General features: G+C 39.6%; 1 protein-coding gene across 3 annotated transcripts in view; it reads right to left on the bottom strand.

Moving 5' to 3' along the window:
* ppp6r3 (protein phosphatase 6, regulatory subunit 3) overlaps positions 1–17,285 on the bottom strand; it is a 28,234-nt gene extending 10,949 nt beyond the window's left edge. For 2 of the 3 annotated variants that reach the window (XM_080027221.1, XM_080027219.1), the window contains exons 1-16: positions 17,092–17,285; positions 13,182–13,352; positions 12,536–12,769; positions 11,710–11,896; positions 11,415–11,552; positions 10,766–10,831; positions 9,083–9,195; positions 8,619–8,732; positions 8,076–8,202; positions 7,687–7,839; positions 6,441–6,590; positions 4,976–5,040; positions 4,680–4,795; positions 4,080–4,165; positions 1,975–2,061; positions 1,137–1,234 (exon numbers count right to left, since the gene is read on the bottom strand). In XM_080027221.1, coding sequence (XP_079883347.1) covers positions 1,137–1,234; positions 1,975–2,061; positions 4,080–4,165; positions 4,680–4,795; positions 4,976–5,040; positions 6,441–6,590; positions 7,687–7,839; positions 8,076–8,202; positions 8,619–8,732; positions 9,083–9,195; positions 10,766–10,831; positions 11,415–11,552; positions 11,710–11,896; positions 12,536–12,762 — 1,727 coding nt within the window. In that variant the 5' untranslated portion in view covers positions 12,763–12,769; positions 13,182–13,352; positions 17,092–17,285. The remainder of the gene's footprint in view (positions 1–1,136; positions 1,235–1,974; positions 2,062–4,079; positions 4,166–4,679; positions 4,796–4,975; positions 5,041–6,440; positions 6,591–7,686; positions 7,840–8,075; positions 8,203–8,618; positions 8,733–9,082; positions 9,196–10,765; positions 10,832–11,414; positions 11,553–11,709; positions 11,897–12,535; positions 12,770–13,181; positions 13,353–17,091) is intronic. The other variant, XM_080027220.1, reaches the window with a different exon arrangement.
* Between the last annotated feature and the right edge of the window lie 224 nt (positions 17,286–17,509).

Raw genomic sequence — 17,509 nt, 5'->3', positions numbered from 1 at the left:
GGAAGCACAGTGGCAATACAACAATTCTGTAAAAACACTCTTCACCTTAAAAGAAACAGTAAAAATGTTTTCAACATAAGTTTTAACTCAATTTTGTCACGGAATTTGTCACATTCAATTTACTTTATTACGACATTGGCATCATCAGACCTAAATCATGTAGAAAAGACAGAATTCAGGTCAGCGGGAGACTTACTGTGTTCAATGGGCTGTTTTAAGCATTGCTAGGAAACTTTTTTTTTTTTTTAAATCTTCATCTAATACATAAAAGCACAATGGTGTGCACTGCTGACATTAGGACATATTTTCCTGCCATTATTAGATAAAAGCTATTTTATTTGTATTATCTCCCTAGCTGCTTTTTGTTGATTGATTTATTTGATCAGACATACAAGAAATAATTTCAAAACTTGAGGAAAAGGTTGTGAAGGTTTGTGTTGTTGTATTACTTATTTCGCCTAGGTCAGTTTTTTTTAGCAGTACAAAATATGCCCCCTTTTTCACACACTGATAATGCTATTCCAAATCCTAATCCAAGATCTATCGAAAGAGAAAAAAAAGCTTTACTCCCGCAAACCTTTGAAGGTGAAGCAGCCATTTAACATCATCGATCAACTACCAGGTATTACCCATAGCCCACGACCTTTGCAGAAAGTTATAGCCTCCAAAAAGCAGCCTGCCCCCCAGGAATGTATAAAAGGGACAGCGCACACACAACAACACAAAAGCTGGTTACGGTTTTCTTCTCTTGAACCAATTACCATTTCATTGATTTTCTCCTTCATCAAACAAGAAATATAAAAGTTGGCTGGATCAGGCAGATACAAACTTTAGATTTATCCAAATATAGCTGCATCAAACTTAGTGGCATTCAGATTTTGATGTCAGACAAAGATTGGAATAGGAATCAAACACAATACTCTTGTGTTATGACATGCCATAGTAATAATGAGCAGAGAATGAAGCAATTAAAAAAGCTTTTTTCTTTTGGATGCAATTACAAAATCAATATGCTATTATTGAATGCAGAAATGACCACACCAGCTTTGCAATGTATTTCGTGCCCTATCCCTTTCAGTGTGTTACACAGTCATATTTTAGACAGCAATGGCCAGTAAAGCAGGATAAGTACTCACTCCACAACATCGTCCTGATCAGCAAACTCTTCGTCATTGAAGCCGAACTGCTCAATAAAATTGGACGTCATTTGTTGCATCTGATAATCAGAAAAGGCCTGGCAAAAACCCAGGACCAACGATAATGATATAGTCTTGGGCTCTACACAATGCTGATCATTATTTTGCAGTACAGAAAAAATAGCAAATGCATATATACTGAATGTAAAAAAAACAAAAACAAAGATTGAATAACATGTACAGGGTAGACGGGTTAATGGCTTAAAAAGCAAGAGATGCATTTTACAGTGAGATTCCAAAATGCTTAAACATTAGTTTAAAAAAAAAATCTGTCAATTCTATTATATTTTTTAGTAACTGTCAAGTTTCCTAAAATCATTAGTAGTTAAAGCAAATCATTTGGAAACTAAAGTAGGAAGATGTTCCTGTATATTAATACAGTGCAGTCAAAGTCACAAAATAAAGGCCTGTGCACAGAGACTATATGGCAATCGCAATGTGTCATTTTACACATCTACATCTATAGCCAATGACAGGAAAACACATCAGTGGCGATTCTGTTCAAAGATACATTACACTTTTGTTTGCAGAATATAATAAATAACATTGCAGAATTTTGGTATCAATCCATTTACTCATGTAGTAGCCTGTGGTTGATTATTCAATGAGATTAAAAACTTCTTAAAGCCGCCATTGTAAGGCTTCACAGACAGAATATTTTCATTTTTGTGCCTCTATGGGTCTAAAATCATGTTTATTGGCAATTTCTGTAACTTAGGGAAAGGTAGGTATGGCTATTTTTAGTGCGTGTATACATTTGAGTGTGTTTAGTTCTTACTTGTTGTAGAGATGAGTCCTGGTGAAAGCCACTGTCTTTAAAGTCCACCTCATCATCACTGGAAGAATGGATGTGGTGTGTATTCACCTAAATGAAAATGTGTTTGATCAAAAAGGGGTTGGCCTTTGAGGCTCAGTGAGCTACTTAACAGACACGGCTGTCCATACCTAGCTAAATTAAATAAATCTGTCTTGATATTGGCTTCTGCTGTGCTGCAGTGCATCTTGGTCTAAGTCTCTTAGGGTGTATTCACACCTGCCGTGTTTAGTTTGGTTGAAACGAACTCAGGTGCACTTCCGCCTTCGGTGCGCATCTTTCAGGCAGGTGTGAATACAGCAATCGCACTCGAGGGCGGACCAAACAAGCGCTCCGAGACCCAGCTGAAGAGGTGGTCTCGGTGCATTTGCAAACGCACTCTGCTGCAGTTCGTTTGTGGTGTGAATTTGTCCGGACTCGATCCGACCCAATTGCAGGAAGCACTGTGCCTTTTCTTTTTTAATAAATCGCCGTCAGCTTCACATTATGGGAAAGTGTTGTTGTCGCCATTGTTAGGAAGATTAGTTGTAGTTTGACCAGGAGCCCCGAGCGAATATATTACATTTGATCGAGAGGACGCGTAAACATGCCGATGTGTTCAGCGATCAGATGAAGGAGAGGGGAGCGTCTCCCGCACAGTGACAACAGGTTCACGCTGCGCGTTGGAGCCTATGGAGTGCGTGTTTTTATTTTGCTTCCCGTGTTACGGGACCGTCAATACTATCCCCGTGTCAGTTTGGAGCTGAGCCGCGCCGAACTGACACCCAGCTGACAGTGTCAGCTGGAGCCCATTCCTCGCGAGCCGCGCGTCCAGCAGCAGAAATACAGTAAATATTATGTTTTACATCGTAGGCTACAAGCCACACATTGACACAGGCTTACATATTATAACCATATTTTGAAACAACAATAATTTTATGTTTTTTTAATTTTATTTATAGGCTAGATGTAGGCCTATTTATTTATTTAATATTTTTAACCCCATATCATATCAATTATATATTTCGCAGTTTTCACTTCGTGATTCCTGCTTCTCTCCACCCCAGAATGTCTGTCCAATGAATGAATGACCTCAGATCATGTGTGGTTTTACTTTATGCTGGTTCACTTGCAAAAGGGGCAATATGAAAGTGGACCACACCAAACAAAAAACATCTAAATTCTATTTGGTCTGGACCAAAGCAAGTGAACTAGCGGACTTTCCCAGTGTGAATACACCCTTAGAACATATACAGTGCAGTATCCCTGCGTTCCAAATCACATACTCTTTATCTTTACCATACTAAAATACAGAACAGTTTAAGGGCCACTGGAGAGAAAAAAAAATCAGATAAGGAAGATTTTGTTTTCAATATGTCGAGAAATGTGAAGAATAAAGACAAATACTCAAAATACTACAAAATGTTATAGGAGTTAGTGGGGAATTATGTATTTTCAGCATATTACAATTGACGTGAATGTATTGGGACACCCTAAAACTTTTTCTGGCATACCAAATAGTAGGGAAGTATGGTGTTTGGCATGCAGGGTCAATATTGGCTTCTGCTGTGCTGCAGTGCATCTTGGTCTAAATCTCTTCGAACATATACAGTGCAGTGTATGTTGAGTTGAATCTGTACTCGGAACAATCATGGATGGGGTTAAAAATAATACATTTATAAATAAATAGGCCTATATCTAGTTTTATATCTATAAATAAAGAAGAATAACATCAAATTATTGTTGTTTCATATGGTTATCATATGTAGGCCTATGTCAATGCCACGTTATGGCGTTATATTCAGTTCACGTGAATAGTATTCACGGTCCCGTTGAAACAGATTTCATAGGGCCCTAATACTATCATCACCAAAATTGTGTACACAGCCTAAAGGGACCTACAAACACGTGTATAAAGTTGAAGCTCAAAAAACATGGCCGCCATTGACAAATACGTTTTCACAAGAGCGGCCCTTTGCTGCTAATTTGCCATGAAACAAATTGTCCAATCAGCCCCAAACTTGGGACTTATCTTTAGAAAGCAAATTCTGAATTTTCACAGCAGTTTTCTAGTTCATGTTGTTACTCACCAGGTCGACAGTGTTTCTCTTGTTTGTGTCGGACAGCTGCCCTGAAATAAAGGCCTCCCATTTCTCTTTGTCCTCTGCTGGGAGCTCTGTATCACACATACACACACATCCAACAGAGATGGAGACACACACCCTTTTCATATACTGTACATTAAAGGGAAAAGAAAAAAAGTTAAATAAGTGTTCTTGCAGGTCTATGTTAGATGCCAGCGGAGTAGTAACACGCCACCTCTCATTCTAGTAAGGCAGAAGTGATCATTGAGAGGGACTATTTTTGTGTGATTTTATAGGGGAGAACGGGGTTGGTAGGAACACTTGTTACTCTAGTGTGAATTCCTCTCATCTCAAATTCAGGTGTCTAACTCCAAGGAGGACTATGTAGGTGACCTCTGATCCCAATTCTGGATATTTCCATACCAAAATTTCACAGACAGCGCCTTCTGGTGCTGAGATATAACGAATGTGTCAACCAACCCGTGTGACATATAACCCCGTTCTCCCCTACTTTGTTGTTTCATGAAAATGTTGCATAGTGTGCCTTGAACATATAGTCAACAGTCTGAAGGTGAAAGAATAAGGCTTGTCTTGGCGAGTCCTTACCAGAGATGAGTTGTTGTATCTGCGGCCCATTAGGGCCTTTGTCACAGTTATGAACTATAGAATTGGCTATTCTGGTTAGGTGACCCATGTAGCCTCGTCGCCGACCACCTTCCGCCCTAAAAACACATACAAACCCATCAATACAATTTGAAGGACATTGCATTTATGAATAATTATATTGACTTCTAAAGCCAAGCAGTGCTCTCTCAAGTAATATTAACCAGTAGTGATCATACAACAGGAGAAAATGACAAAAGTTACTAATGATCATATTTGCAGCAGAGCAGAATACTCACTGTTCTTTCTCATTGGAGCTCCAGGCCTCTAGGATTCTCTGTATAAATTGGCACTTTTGAAACAGCTGGTGAAGAAAAAATACAAGGATTTCAAATACAACTGATTCAGAGTGCCTTTGATGTAGTACCTACATCTGGTGCGTCCATATTATTTATGAGCTTTCACCAATTTCCATTAGGGCTGTGCGATATGGCGATATATATCGTCTGACGAAACAAAATCGTTTCATTTTATGCAATATCGTTTATTTAGTTATGTTGCCAATCCCTCTCTTTAGGACACAAACTATACATGTAGCTCGCAGTTAAGTTACTGTTTATTCAAACCGAAGATTTCCTACAGCGTAACTTCACATTAAAAGCCTTTAACTGGTGAAATGTGAGGAATTAAAGTGAACTTTGGCTTTTATTTTGAAGCAGAAACACTAAACGCTTCCTAGTTCCTGGCCCCGCTGCGCTTCCATCACACTATTTCCGCCCGACCGCACCAGGCTTTTTTCGCTTGTGTGATAATCAAAGTTAATTTTGGACACTGAAACCCATCGGCAACAGACTTGTCGGTGTTTGCACCATGGGGAGAGGATCATATATCCCCGCTGACAGAGCAGTCGGGCCGGCGTTACCCAGGCAGCGCTTGACAGGCTCGCGGGGTTAGCAGCCGAGCTAGTGGGGCAGTTCGGCTGCTATCCCCGCGGGCTGTCGCTCGCTGCCCGGCTCGCAGTGTAAAGTTCCAAGAATGCGCGGCTCGGCTGCTCTCTCAGCGGTGAGAAGCTCCTGCGCTCCCCGGGGCCGCAGCCTCAGCTAAAGAGGATAGCTCCATTAGGCTAATGAGCTAGCGTGGAATCCACCAATTCAGTCAATTCTGTGCACTGAAACCACACACGGCCCAAAACTACTCAAATGTCACATTCGCATTTTCTATTTTGTTGAATGCTTGAAAATGTGCGTTTGAATTAAAGCAGAAAATAATCACATATGGGTAAATACTTTATTTGTTGAGAATTTTATTATTTATATGACATTTTTATATTTATTAATAGAATTTACAGAAAATATGCTATATCGTCAAATGTATCGCTATTGGGATATGAAATTCCTATATCGGGATATGAGATTTTGGTCATATCGCCCAGCCCTAATTGCCATATATTTGCAGTCTGTATTACACAGTACAATATACTGTCGCAGCCAAGGAAAACACCACATAATGCTAGAGATGACCACATTCTTTTTGAAAAAATGTGATGCAGTACTTACCTCTGACATTAGGTTACTGTCATATTTCTGAATTTGTCTAAGTTTACAATTTATACAATTCAGTCATTAAAAGCATTACCAACATTGCATTTGTCAATGAATGTTAAGTCCAATGGAACACGTTTTGCTTCAAATGAGTAATTTGTACTTCTATGGACACCTTTTGGTTTGATCACATGCAGCCAACTGACGCTCATCTCTATCTTACATGTTTGATGAGGATGCTCTCCCTTGCGTGTTCTTGCTCTGTGTCTGGCTGGGTGTCAGTGGGAGCGGGGGGCATAGCCAGAATCATGGCTGTACAGATCTCCACCTGAATGTGGAGGAAGTTGTTCCAGATATATTTGAAATACATATCCTGTGGAGAGAAAAAAACAAATAACAAAGGGGAAATTAGTAACAGGGTTTGATAGCACCAATACTACAATCTTTGCCTTAACAGGATACTCAAGAACAATTATATTATTATGAGATGGTTCTTGACTTTCTGCTTTGTATATGTTCTTTTATGTATGATCAGTTTAAGTAACATATTCAACTTTTTGCAGGGCTGCCCCATTTCATATGTTGGACCAGATTTCATTGGTCGTTTAGTCGGGGGGGGGGGGGGGAAAAGAATGAAAACTCAAGGAAAAAATAAAGTAAACTCTAATTCACTGCGCTTTAACGAAAAAAATCACAACATATGGCCATATGGCTTGACCATGTGGGAATGTAATTTGAAAGGAGAGACACAGGAAGTTAGGCGCTGGCCACACTCAGCAGCAGTCCACGCTAGTTAAGTGCTGCCTTAACGCAAGGTTCTCTTGCGAGTACCACAACACATTCATTGTCTTTAATAACCATATTTATTAAACCTACTTATTAATTAATGTCTGCTCCATCTAAAGAGGTCAGGTAAGTTAGATTTCATTTTCGCTTCAAATAAATACTGCTAAAAAAAAGGTATATCATCTTTACATCCTTCTCTTCTAACAAGTCACCCTCAAAGTCGTCACAATTCTCTGTACATATCCTGGAAAAGTCAAAGTCTTTTATTGTCAGTTCTGATATATGCAAGACATGCATCAGAATTGAAATGGCGTTTATCTCTGGCCCACAGTGCAGTTAGAACGATAAAATAAAAAATATAGAGTTAATTAAGATAAACATAAACAATATTTACATAAGATACATCCTAAATATGTTATAAGTAGTGCAAAGGAATTTCCTGTGCAATATAAAACAGTATATATAAAATAGAATAGAAAGTAAAAAATAGATAAGTTAAAATGAAATGTGCAATGTGATGAATTTTTTTTACAATGTGCAATATGCAATCAACTGGATGTACATTTTAAGGCATTTTGATGTGCAGGCTGAATAATGAATAGATAGTACAGTGAGAAAAGAAGAAAAAAAAGAAGTGTGAAAATGGCCTGAATCAAGCACCAAAACTCCAGCCGGTTACTCACTAGTATGACTCCCAGTGTGTTGAGGTTAATAAGTTCTGTGTTGATGCTGTGTGTGTTGCTCTGCAACAGGCTGGCCACCAGTCTAACTACATTGAGCCTGGTGTTGCCCACAGGAGGGTCCAGCACCCCCCATGTTGTCTTCATCATATTCCTCTGTTGGTGGAGAACAAAATCAATCAATGAAAAAATATACACAATTGACTTTGATACGATGAAAATGCTATTGGAGTTAGAGGGGCATTTATGTATTTTGAGCATACTACAATTGACATGCATGTATTGGGACATCCTAAATCTTTTTCTGGCATACTAAATAGTAGGGAAGTATGGGGATTGGAACGCAGGGACAGTTTGCTGCTGGCGACAGGCGTGTGTGTGTGCTTTCTTACTTTTGGGGGTTCCAGAACCAGCTGGTGAAAGTCTTTGAGCCTTGGTCTGACGGCCTCCAGGATGCTGTGGTTGACTGAGAATGAAGGGTGGGACATCCCGGGGGGGCACTCCATATGACCTTCAAACCTACAACGTTCAAAGCAAATGATGAAGCATACCCAAGAAGACAATACAGTAGGGCCAGGTCTATTGAACTGTTCCTTAAGTCACAGACTGGGAATAGAAATAGGGGGCCTAGCAATCATATATTTAACTAACAAAATCTTGTTGAACATGTCATCTTTAAGAGTAAACTAAGTAAGTGCTCAGTTAATCGAGGATGTATTTGAAGGATTTTAAATGTGTTAAACCGTTTCTAGAGAAGTTATTAATGACAATATAAAATATGATCCAAACTGTATTAAAGCACAACAATAGCCCCCTTTTCCACCGCTGGAACTAGGAACCACTTTTGGTGGAAAAAGGGGCTTAACAATGTACTGTAAAATAATTAAATGTGTATCACTGAATGTCAAAGTGTGGCAGATGCTAATGAGACTTACGCTGGTCTCCTAGTCTCAAACAACGTGAGGAGGATCTGAATAACACTGACGATAGCAGATTCATTCTTGTCCTTGTCAAAGATGTTGGTCAACAGCTGCTCCACCGTCTCTTGCCTGAGGAAGACGACACATCAAGTTGAAGGGTCTTGCTTCAGAGTTAGTTTTATGATGATAGCTATTGGTAGATTAATGTATTATTACAAACTGCCAAATTTAAATGAATTCAAGCTAAAATGTGAGCAAAGCAAATCTAAATGACTATTCTGCCTGATCTCAATGTTTCCCAACACACAGGTTCTACACAGGCGGCCCGCCCCAGGTAGATTGAGACCCGCCCAGGTAGATAAGGATAAAACCCGTAGTGGTGCACGGACCAACCCTTCGACCCTCACGTGATCGGTGCATGTGAAATACGGAACAGTTAGTCTGACTAAAATAACTCTTGTACATAATCACATGCGTACTTTTCAAGTGTGGCCAGAAGTGGGTCCGGCTCAGAGCAGCCCTGGACCTGGAACATCTGGTCTCTGCTCAGTCTGATGATCTCACACAGGGACTGGGAGGCATTGGAGTGTCTCTGTGTCAGGGAAGATCAATCAAAAAGGAGAAACATTACAAAATCAACACAGGGTAATTAATTTCTGGAATTAGCGGTCATTTTTTTAACGCATGCCCAGAATGACCCGACACACACACACACACTGCATAGAGAAATTATGACCAAGCAATAAAGGAATAAAAAACACAGGTGTTTAAAGCTCCTTGACTCCTGCCACCACAACAGTCAACACTGTACAATGCAACTGCCTATCCAGCCAGCTCCTTGAGACATAAATAAATGATGCCCTAGCATCCCTGCTAGCAAAAGACGTGCCCTATCAAAACCATTTGAAACGGGTTATTTTTTATTTTGACATATTTATTTTATTCAATTATTAAAAATATGTTTAACTTATTTAGCCTATTTCTATTTTCCTTGTTTTCAGTTCAATTAGACCTAGATTTAGTCCAAAGAAATGGTGTTAATAGAAACAACCTTGTTAAAAGTTAAATGCATGATTTTCTTAAATCAATGATTAACTGCCTTTTATAATCTTGATGACACAATGTGATTACTCAAAATAACGCCACTAACTAACTAACTGTTCTGTAATACACTATCACCGACACAGCTGGCGTATTTTTATTTTTATTTTATTATTTTATTGGCGTGATTTTCAGCAAACCACACAACTTTTGGGTGGTCACGTGGTCTTAAAAAAAATCAACAAAACCCACCTCATGCGTATTTGAACCAATGACGGTGCATTCTATGTTGCGCACGCCATGAAAATTAGATAAAGTAACAATGCTGCGCAACGCAGCATCAGGCAGGAGATACAATGTGGCATCGCGCAGCAGCCGTCATCAATGGGATAAACAGGTAAATTATTAGTATTTTAACTTCATATCTACAGGTTCTTTATTGTGATTTTATCAGGGTCAGTGAGCTCCATGGTAACACAGGCTAACTGAAATGCTCTTTAGCTGGACAGAAACTCCCCTCTCCCAACCCCACACCCCTCTTAAAATGCACAAACGTTATGCCTTTACTGTTGCACAGTCGCGACCCCAAAAAAGTCGGTCCGCGTACTGACCCCCCCAAAGCCCCATTCTGAGCCAGGAAAAACACTGCGCGCGCACGCACACGCACACACACACACACACACACACAGAATGTCATTTATGTGGAGCGCCAAATAAATGACATTAAATATAGTTGCTCAGATGCATATCAAAGAGATAGCCAAATTGAATTATGGTGTGGTATGTTTTGGTTTGATTTTATTTTCAGTGTTAACAATAGGCCTACACCATCATTTGGATTTGCCATCATTAAAAAAATTTTTTTTTAAATGTATATATCCCCCTTCTGTCATTCATCTTTCTGTTCCTACAACAATATACTACAAAGAAAATGAGAATATTTTGAATGGTAGAATTAAATCGTGATTAATCCACAGCCACCCTGTGATTAATCTGATTAAAAATGTTAATCGTTTGAAAGCCCTATTATTAATGTTTTCAACACCTCCACCAAGATCCCAACTGGAACTAGGATATTCTGTCCAATGGAAGGAACAGTGCAGTGTGTATGTGATACTCACATCCTCCTCTTGGGCAGATTGTACCATGTCCACCAGCCTCTGAATCACCTTCTCCTCATTCAGCCACTGAGAGATGACAGAGAACACAGGTTAGGAGGAAGACCAAGACAAGACCTTCAATTCACAGTAAAAGCTCTATGTTTTTCAACTCATAACTACCTTCATGTACAAAGTGGGAAAATTGTGTGTATTTTACAACGTAAGAAAAAACACCAATGTTTTTTCTGGCTTTTTATTTTCAGGCTTATTGTTCATACAAAAAAGCTCTTACTTGGATAACTTGACAGAGCGATTGATGTGTGTAAAATCCCTTCCGGTACGTGTGTATATTAATGATAAAAAGCACGCGGCACATTACAACAGCGTTTACAATTAACGGCTTGGCTCCTAATGCGTTAACATTGTGCTTGTTGGCCTATTCTATTTTATTTAGAGAGATAGGGGGGGGGGGGGATGACCTGCAGTAAAGGTCCACGGGTCGGATTTGAACCCGCGACCACTGCAACAAAGGCCTGAGCCGATATGGTACGCACTCTATCCACTACGCCACCGGAGCGACCTTGTTAGCCTATTCTTGTGTGTTGCGATGATCCAATGTAAAGCGCTTGATAAGTAGAGAGTTGTGTGATGAGATGAATGCGTTACCCACATTGAGAACGTCCTGTCGTAGCTGTTGTGGTTCGATGCAGGTGAGCATTCGGAGCAGCAGGTCCATGATGGCCGATGTCCCGATGTGTTTGATCATCAAGTCTACAAAGTCCTCCTGTTTCCTCAGGAACTCTACTATCTACAGACACACACACACACACACATCACTACAGCTGATAAACTGATGCGTTTCAGACCTTTGGAGCCAATTTACAAGTGATTATTACATGTTGTATGGTGTCTGTGAGATAGTATCAGACGATAACTTGTTTTAGCATTCCCATAAACAACGTTACCTGTTCAGGCTTGCGTCCTATAAGAATGGACAGGACCTTTGAGAAGAAGCTCGCTAGGAGCGGGTTGAGAGGGGGCTCATTCTGGAGGAAGCCATAGAGTTTGGTTAGCAGTTTTTCATCCTCTCCCAGTCTGTCATTGATCTGGCCAACGTCTGATGTGAGCAGCTCACAGGATATGTTGGGATACCTGGAAGACGACAAAAGCTTCTCCTAAGACTATTTTCCCAATACAACAATGACAATGCCTGTGTCACAATATTTGCACTGAATAAGACGCCATTAATAATGAGGGAAGCCATTGATTTCAAATATGCCTACTATAAAAATTAAGAATTGTTATTAAAATATCAAACTCATGAAAACAAATGTTAAACCAGCCATTACTACCAAGCATATAGCAGCTGTAGTGCGAGATCAACTAAATGGACATTTAAGTTGATTACAGTACAGTCACAATGCATTTTATCAGCCCAAAACAACACAGAATAGAGGTCTGCGCGGGCCTGATTTATTGAAAAGCCCCGGACAGCTGCACAGATTCAAATTGAAACATTTTTGTGCAAGAAGACAGTGGGTCAGAGATAGGCAGGCTTATAAAGTCAGTGACGATCACGCAAAACTATGAAATAAAGCATGCTCTCTCTTCCTCTCTGTTAGAGAGTCAGTGAGAGAGTGAGTGAGAGAGTGACAAAAAGGCAGTCACACTCACTCACTCACTCACTCAATAGTCTTCACTTGTCGATCGTCCCTTAAATGGAGAATAATAGATGTATTGCCAATCCGCACAACCATAAGCTTTTGGTTTGGATTGGGCATTAGGTCTTACTTGTATTTAACCTTCTCCTCCACATCCACACTGGGCTCCTGTGTGATGTATGTGACCAGGTCCTCCATGCATTGTGGCCGGAGCAGGAACTCCACCAGCTTGTGGTTCTGGGCCTTGCACTCCTGCAGGACGTCATCCTCGTCCATCACCTCTGTCAGCGTCACATCCTCCTTCTCCAGCAGTGTGTCGATGTGGGATGTAGTGTGGAGGTCAAATTTCCAAAACATCTTGGCTCTAAAAGATAAATGGGTTCAAAAGTAGCAAAAAATAACATGGTTTACATATGTAGATTGTAATTAAATCATTTTGAAGATAGTCGTGAAAGAGCTGGAAGACTTAACTTGTATATATATATTTGATGTGTCTTTTGTTGAGTACCGGTATATGTGTACTGATGGATATGTATGTGTACATTTATCATTGTTTTTTTATTTATTTAAAGTGTTAACATTAAAACAGAAATGTTTGTAGGATGTTGTAAATGTAAAAAATAGTAATATATGATCCTACAATAAAGTATATACATATTTTTTTTTTAAGTAACAAACAGCACATTACAATCAATGCAAAATGACATCTTCCATCACTAGTTTTCAGAACATAATGTGAGGGATAATTTAAAAAAAAGGCGTTTTGTTCTTTCTACCTGTGAGTATGTTGGAGTCCAGATGAAGGAGCTCAGGTTAGAAAGAGTAGTTTTCTAGTGTATAGGAGGTGTGGCCCATTCCAGGCTAGCCGGACGGACAGACAAGCAGACAGACAGTGGTGATGGACAGACTGACAAACAGCATACATACAGCGGTTTAACAGCAGACACCTGTGAGACAGAAACAGAGACATATCGTTTAAAGGAATGTCCCATTGATTTTCAAGTGGCTATTAAAGCAAACTGAAACTTTAAAAGTCCACGTCTTCATAAACTTTGAATGCATGACAATCTCATTTATTTTTTTTTATTTTTTTTAGACCATTCATTTAACAAATGAGTGAATAAAATGATTTAATGAATGAAATCTTTATTTTAAACTTTTAGAAAAATATATAAAATAACAAAAATCTAAAGAATTGTTTTTTGTAAATAAAATATATAATATATAAGAAAAAAATCAAAGCCAATTGCAACATAACAGACCTGTTAACTACGATACACAAATATTAGGATGATAATATCATAAAATCCACTGTAGGCTAATGTTTATAACATCAAAACCCATTCGAATACAAGTAAAGGGATTGGTGTATGTGCGCGACCTGAACTGTGCATTTGTGTGTGTGAGTGTGAGTGTGAGTGTGAGTGAGTGAGTGAGAGAGAGAGAGAGAGAGAGAGAGAGAGAGAGAGAAAGGTGAACAGCAAGTGATATAATGTGTGGAAGCCAATTTAATATTGATTAGTTTAATTCTAATCTTGTCTCTACATTCATTATTTGATCATTGTATGAAGTGTATTTCCTCTCATCTTAACTACTGATGTATCCTGTCTGGAGTTTCTATTGTAATTAAATCAGTCAGATTGGGCTGAAACCCTAGGTGTGGGCCATCCTGGAAGCTCCCAGATTCAGATTAGCATTGATGTCATCAAGAACCAAACTTGATTGTTCCATTGTAATTCTACCTATCTGACCATGTCAACCATTATGTATAAAGCAGCTCATTTTATGTATAAAACTCAGTCAATACCCTGGCATTGCTCTGAGCAGGATGCTCTGGTCTTCTCTCTATGCATGAATGCTGACCACCATTAACATCTGTATTGTCTTTTGAAACCAAGTAAAGATTTGTTTTCACATTGGACTATAGTGAAGTTTTATTCAACAAAAAACTTCTTCCACAAATGACATGTTCAACTGTGCGGATCACGTCACCTACTTTCATCGCAGTGTCCCGCCGTCGTAACTTCTTTAACATGCTGCTGATTTTGTCGACTTAATTAGGGTAGTTAAAGACCAGCGACAAATGTAGCAACTTTTTCTGGTTTGGGGAATGATTGCGTTTACAAAGCTCTGCAAAAGCATCAAAATATCCCGTTCAGCGGTTCTCATTACAACCGCGCTCACGAGAGCAGGGTAGCTACAGCAAGACTTACAGCACTCACTCACACGGCCAGTCTGATAGCAGCCCCCCGCCTCCTGCAGCAGCCAGCAGACAGAAAGCTCTGTGTCCCCTCTGTGCGAGAGCTACCAGGTAAAGTTTGTAATTACGTTAATATTTTTATAGGTCCATAGTCAATACGCCACTGCAAATCTATATATATAAAAAGATAACCTTAATAGTTATATGGCAACAAAGAAAGTTTGTAAATTGATTGTTTTTAAATACATAAATAGGCTTAGTTAATTTGTAAACCACCTGGTCAGCAATGCACCAGCTACTTTCCTTATAGAGGAGTTAACCGAGGTAGAGGAAGAAATATCCGAGGGCTCAGATGAACAAGGGGCTGTGGTGAATTTGGGTAAAAGAAAATCCCTTTTCCCAGAGAAATGGCTTAAGGAGTTTACATGGTAATTGGGTGTTGCAAGATCAACAACACAATGAACTATATAATCTGCTGTTGGTGTGGTCCAAAACATGCTAGCGATACAATATCTTACATATATAATTTGTCACAATCAGTGAGTATGTCCTTCACGATCTACTACCAACCTGTGCCTATGTTTGTGTGCTGAAAATACATCCTATGTTAATACACAGCCTAGGCTCTGTAAACAGGCCTGTTGCCAGCTACAGTGGTTCCACATTTGCTTTACATACCAGTTTACAGAGCCTAGGCTTTGTATTAACACCATATATTGACTGATTTTGACAAAGTTATTTTTGACAACAAGCATTCTTGAAAATGGCTGACCGGACCCCCTCCTTTTAATGTCTCTGGTGGAACAGTGGCCATATCACGAGACAACCCCATAAACCTATAGCACTACTGTAAACAGCAATACAGGAATATATGACGAGTGGACAGACAAAAACTCCAGTCAAAGTAGTGAGGCTCTACTATAGCCCAGTCTAGGACACAAACTTGTATTTCAGAGTGCTTTGACTGATAAACAACACCATAACGCACTACATCGCTCACTGAAGACACGCTGTCTATTATTACCACCAGGTCACAGGTAATATTGAACTGAAGCTTGACTTTAGAAAATAATATAGCAAATCAAAGGACAATATCTATCTATCATAAGCGCGAGAAATTAAATATATTATTATTATCAGTGATTTGCTGTTGACAGCATATGCAAGTAATGCAGGTAAACAAGAGGAACATGTACCAAGATACTACAGCAAAATATATATGATTGATAAATGTGGCAGATGCCAACCAGTATGAGCTCAGTTTAAAACAGCAAAATGTGTCCATGATTATAGCAAGTACATTATGGTGTTACTGTTATTGCTTTAGGTTTCCTTTTTCTGTATACAGCAACAGCCGTCAACCACTGATACATGTAGGCTAATGCTATAACACTCACCCATAATCCTCAAGGTACCAAATCAAGCCATGGAATGTATCATTTTATGGTTCAACCATTATGTAGCCTAAATAAATGCAACTAAATAACAGGGAGGCCTATACAGTCTATGGCTTCTATAGCAAAATACAATAGCAATTCAACACTACAGACAAAACAGAACAACTCCAGCTGATTAGATGCTCAAGTCAACCAGCCGCTGTCTTGAGATCTAAACGAACTCGATCTCATATATCTCGATCTCATATCTTCATATAGATTTGCCACTCACGTAATTTGCGCATGCCCAGTAAAAAGAAAACAACGTTTTCCTTCTTTAAATCAGCAAGACTGCTGGGTCTATATCATACACAGTTCATTACACGTTTCGGTTACGTTGATCATTCCAAACCAAAATGCTTTCTGTTCAGTTTTGACTAAGCATTTAGTAACCACAAATAATCACCATCGATTCACTATATTCCAGCTATTCACCAGTTGCACTCTAAGTCAGGGTTCCTGAAAAACAACAAGTCCGGAAATACACTGTTCAGTAGCTAAAACGAATGTCTTAATAAAGGTTTGGCTTTATTTTTAGCTACGCATAGGTTGAAACGCAATGCAAACATCTGCTAATCGAAGCTAGGGACTGGCTTATGTAAGGTGACTCCGGCTACTGCCATTTGCGCTATGCTTTAGCTGGTCTACGTTTGCTGTAACGTCAGTTCATTTACATGCGAGGGCCCAAAACAGACACCGCTAACGCAATAGAAACACACCGGCTCAAGCAAACTGGCTAACGTCACTAGCTATCGTTAGCAATAGCTAACCTGGCCCCTAAAATTAGAAACAAATTTACGTTAGGGACTACGTCAAGTCAACTGATGTCAGAGAGCTAAGGTTAAAAGACATATACTTTGGTTAAATAAATGTGCATATACCTTACCCCTATCTCAGCAAAAGGTTTACCAAGCGTGTCTGACAGCACAGTAATAAGACAACCAAGTATATGCTTCTTGCTAGCCAGCTAACGGTAGCCGGCTATCTGAAGACTGCTGGCTAATCGTCTTTCAGCACCATCCAAGTGCATGGGCTGGCAAGTGTACCTACCGATAGACAACGGCAAACGGCGAGTCTCCAGCATATAGCTTATCTTTCCATTAGACCCGGTCCTTAACAAAACAAACAGGGAGACAGCACGATATTCCGGAAAGGAAAATAAAGCGTTTATAACTGATTCTGACAGGCGCGAAAAGGTAGAACATCGGAGGGCACTTTTCAAGATGGCGGTTCCGTCAACTCTAGCGACCCCTTCCCCCACTTCAGCTACAGCGTTTTGTCACTCTGACTGTTACTGCAAAACTATTGGTTGTAATCCCTTCGCTCAGGTCAGGCCTTGAGGTTTTATTGGCTACAGAGCGTTTCTCATCACGGAGCCATTTGATCGAGGTAGAATAATTCTGTGGCACGGAAGAACGGAGTTTGTACTGTTTGAATAACTGGTAGCCTACACATTTAATAGAACCCA

Source organism: Ammodytes marinus (genome assembly GCF_949987685.1).
Source record: "Ammodytes marinus genome assembly, chromosome: 5".
In the NCBI taxonomy this organism is placed as follows: domain Eukaryota; kingdom Metazoa; phylum Chordata; class Actinopteri; order Uranoscopiformes; family Ammodytidae; genus Ammodytes; species Ammodytes marinus.
Note: the sequence above shows the minus strand (reverse complement) of the source record. Positions and strands in the feature narration are given on the sequence as shown.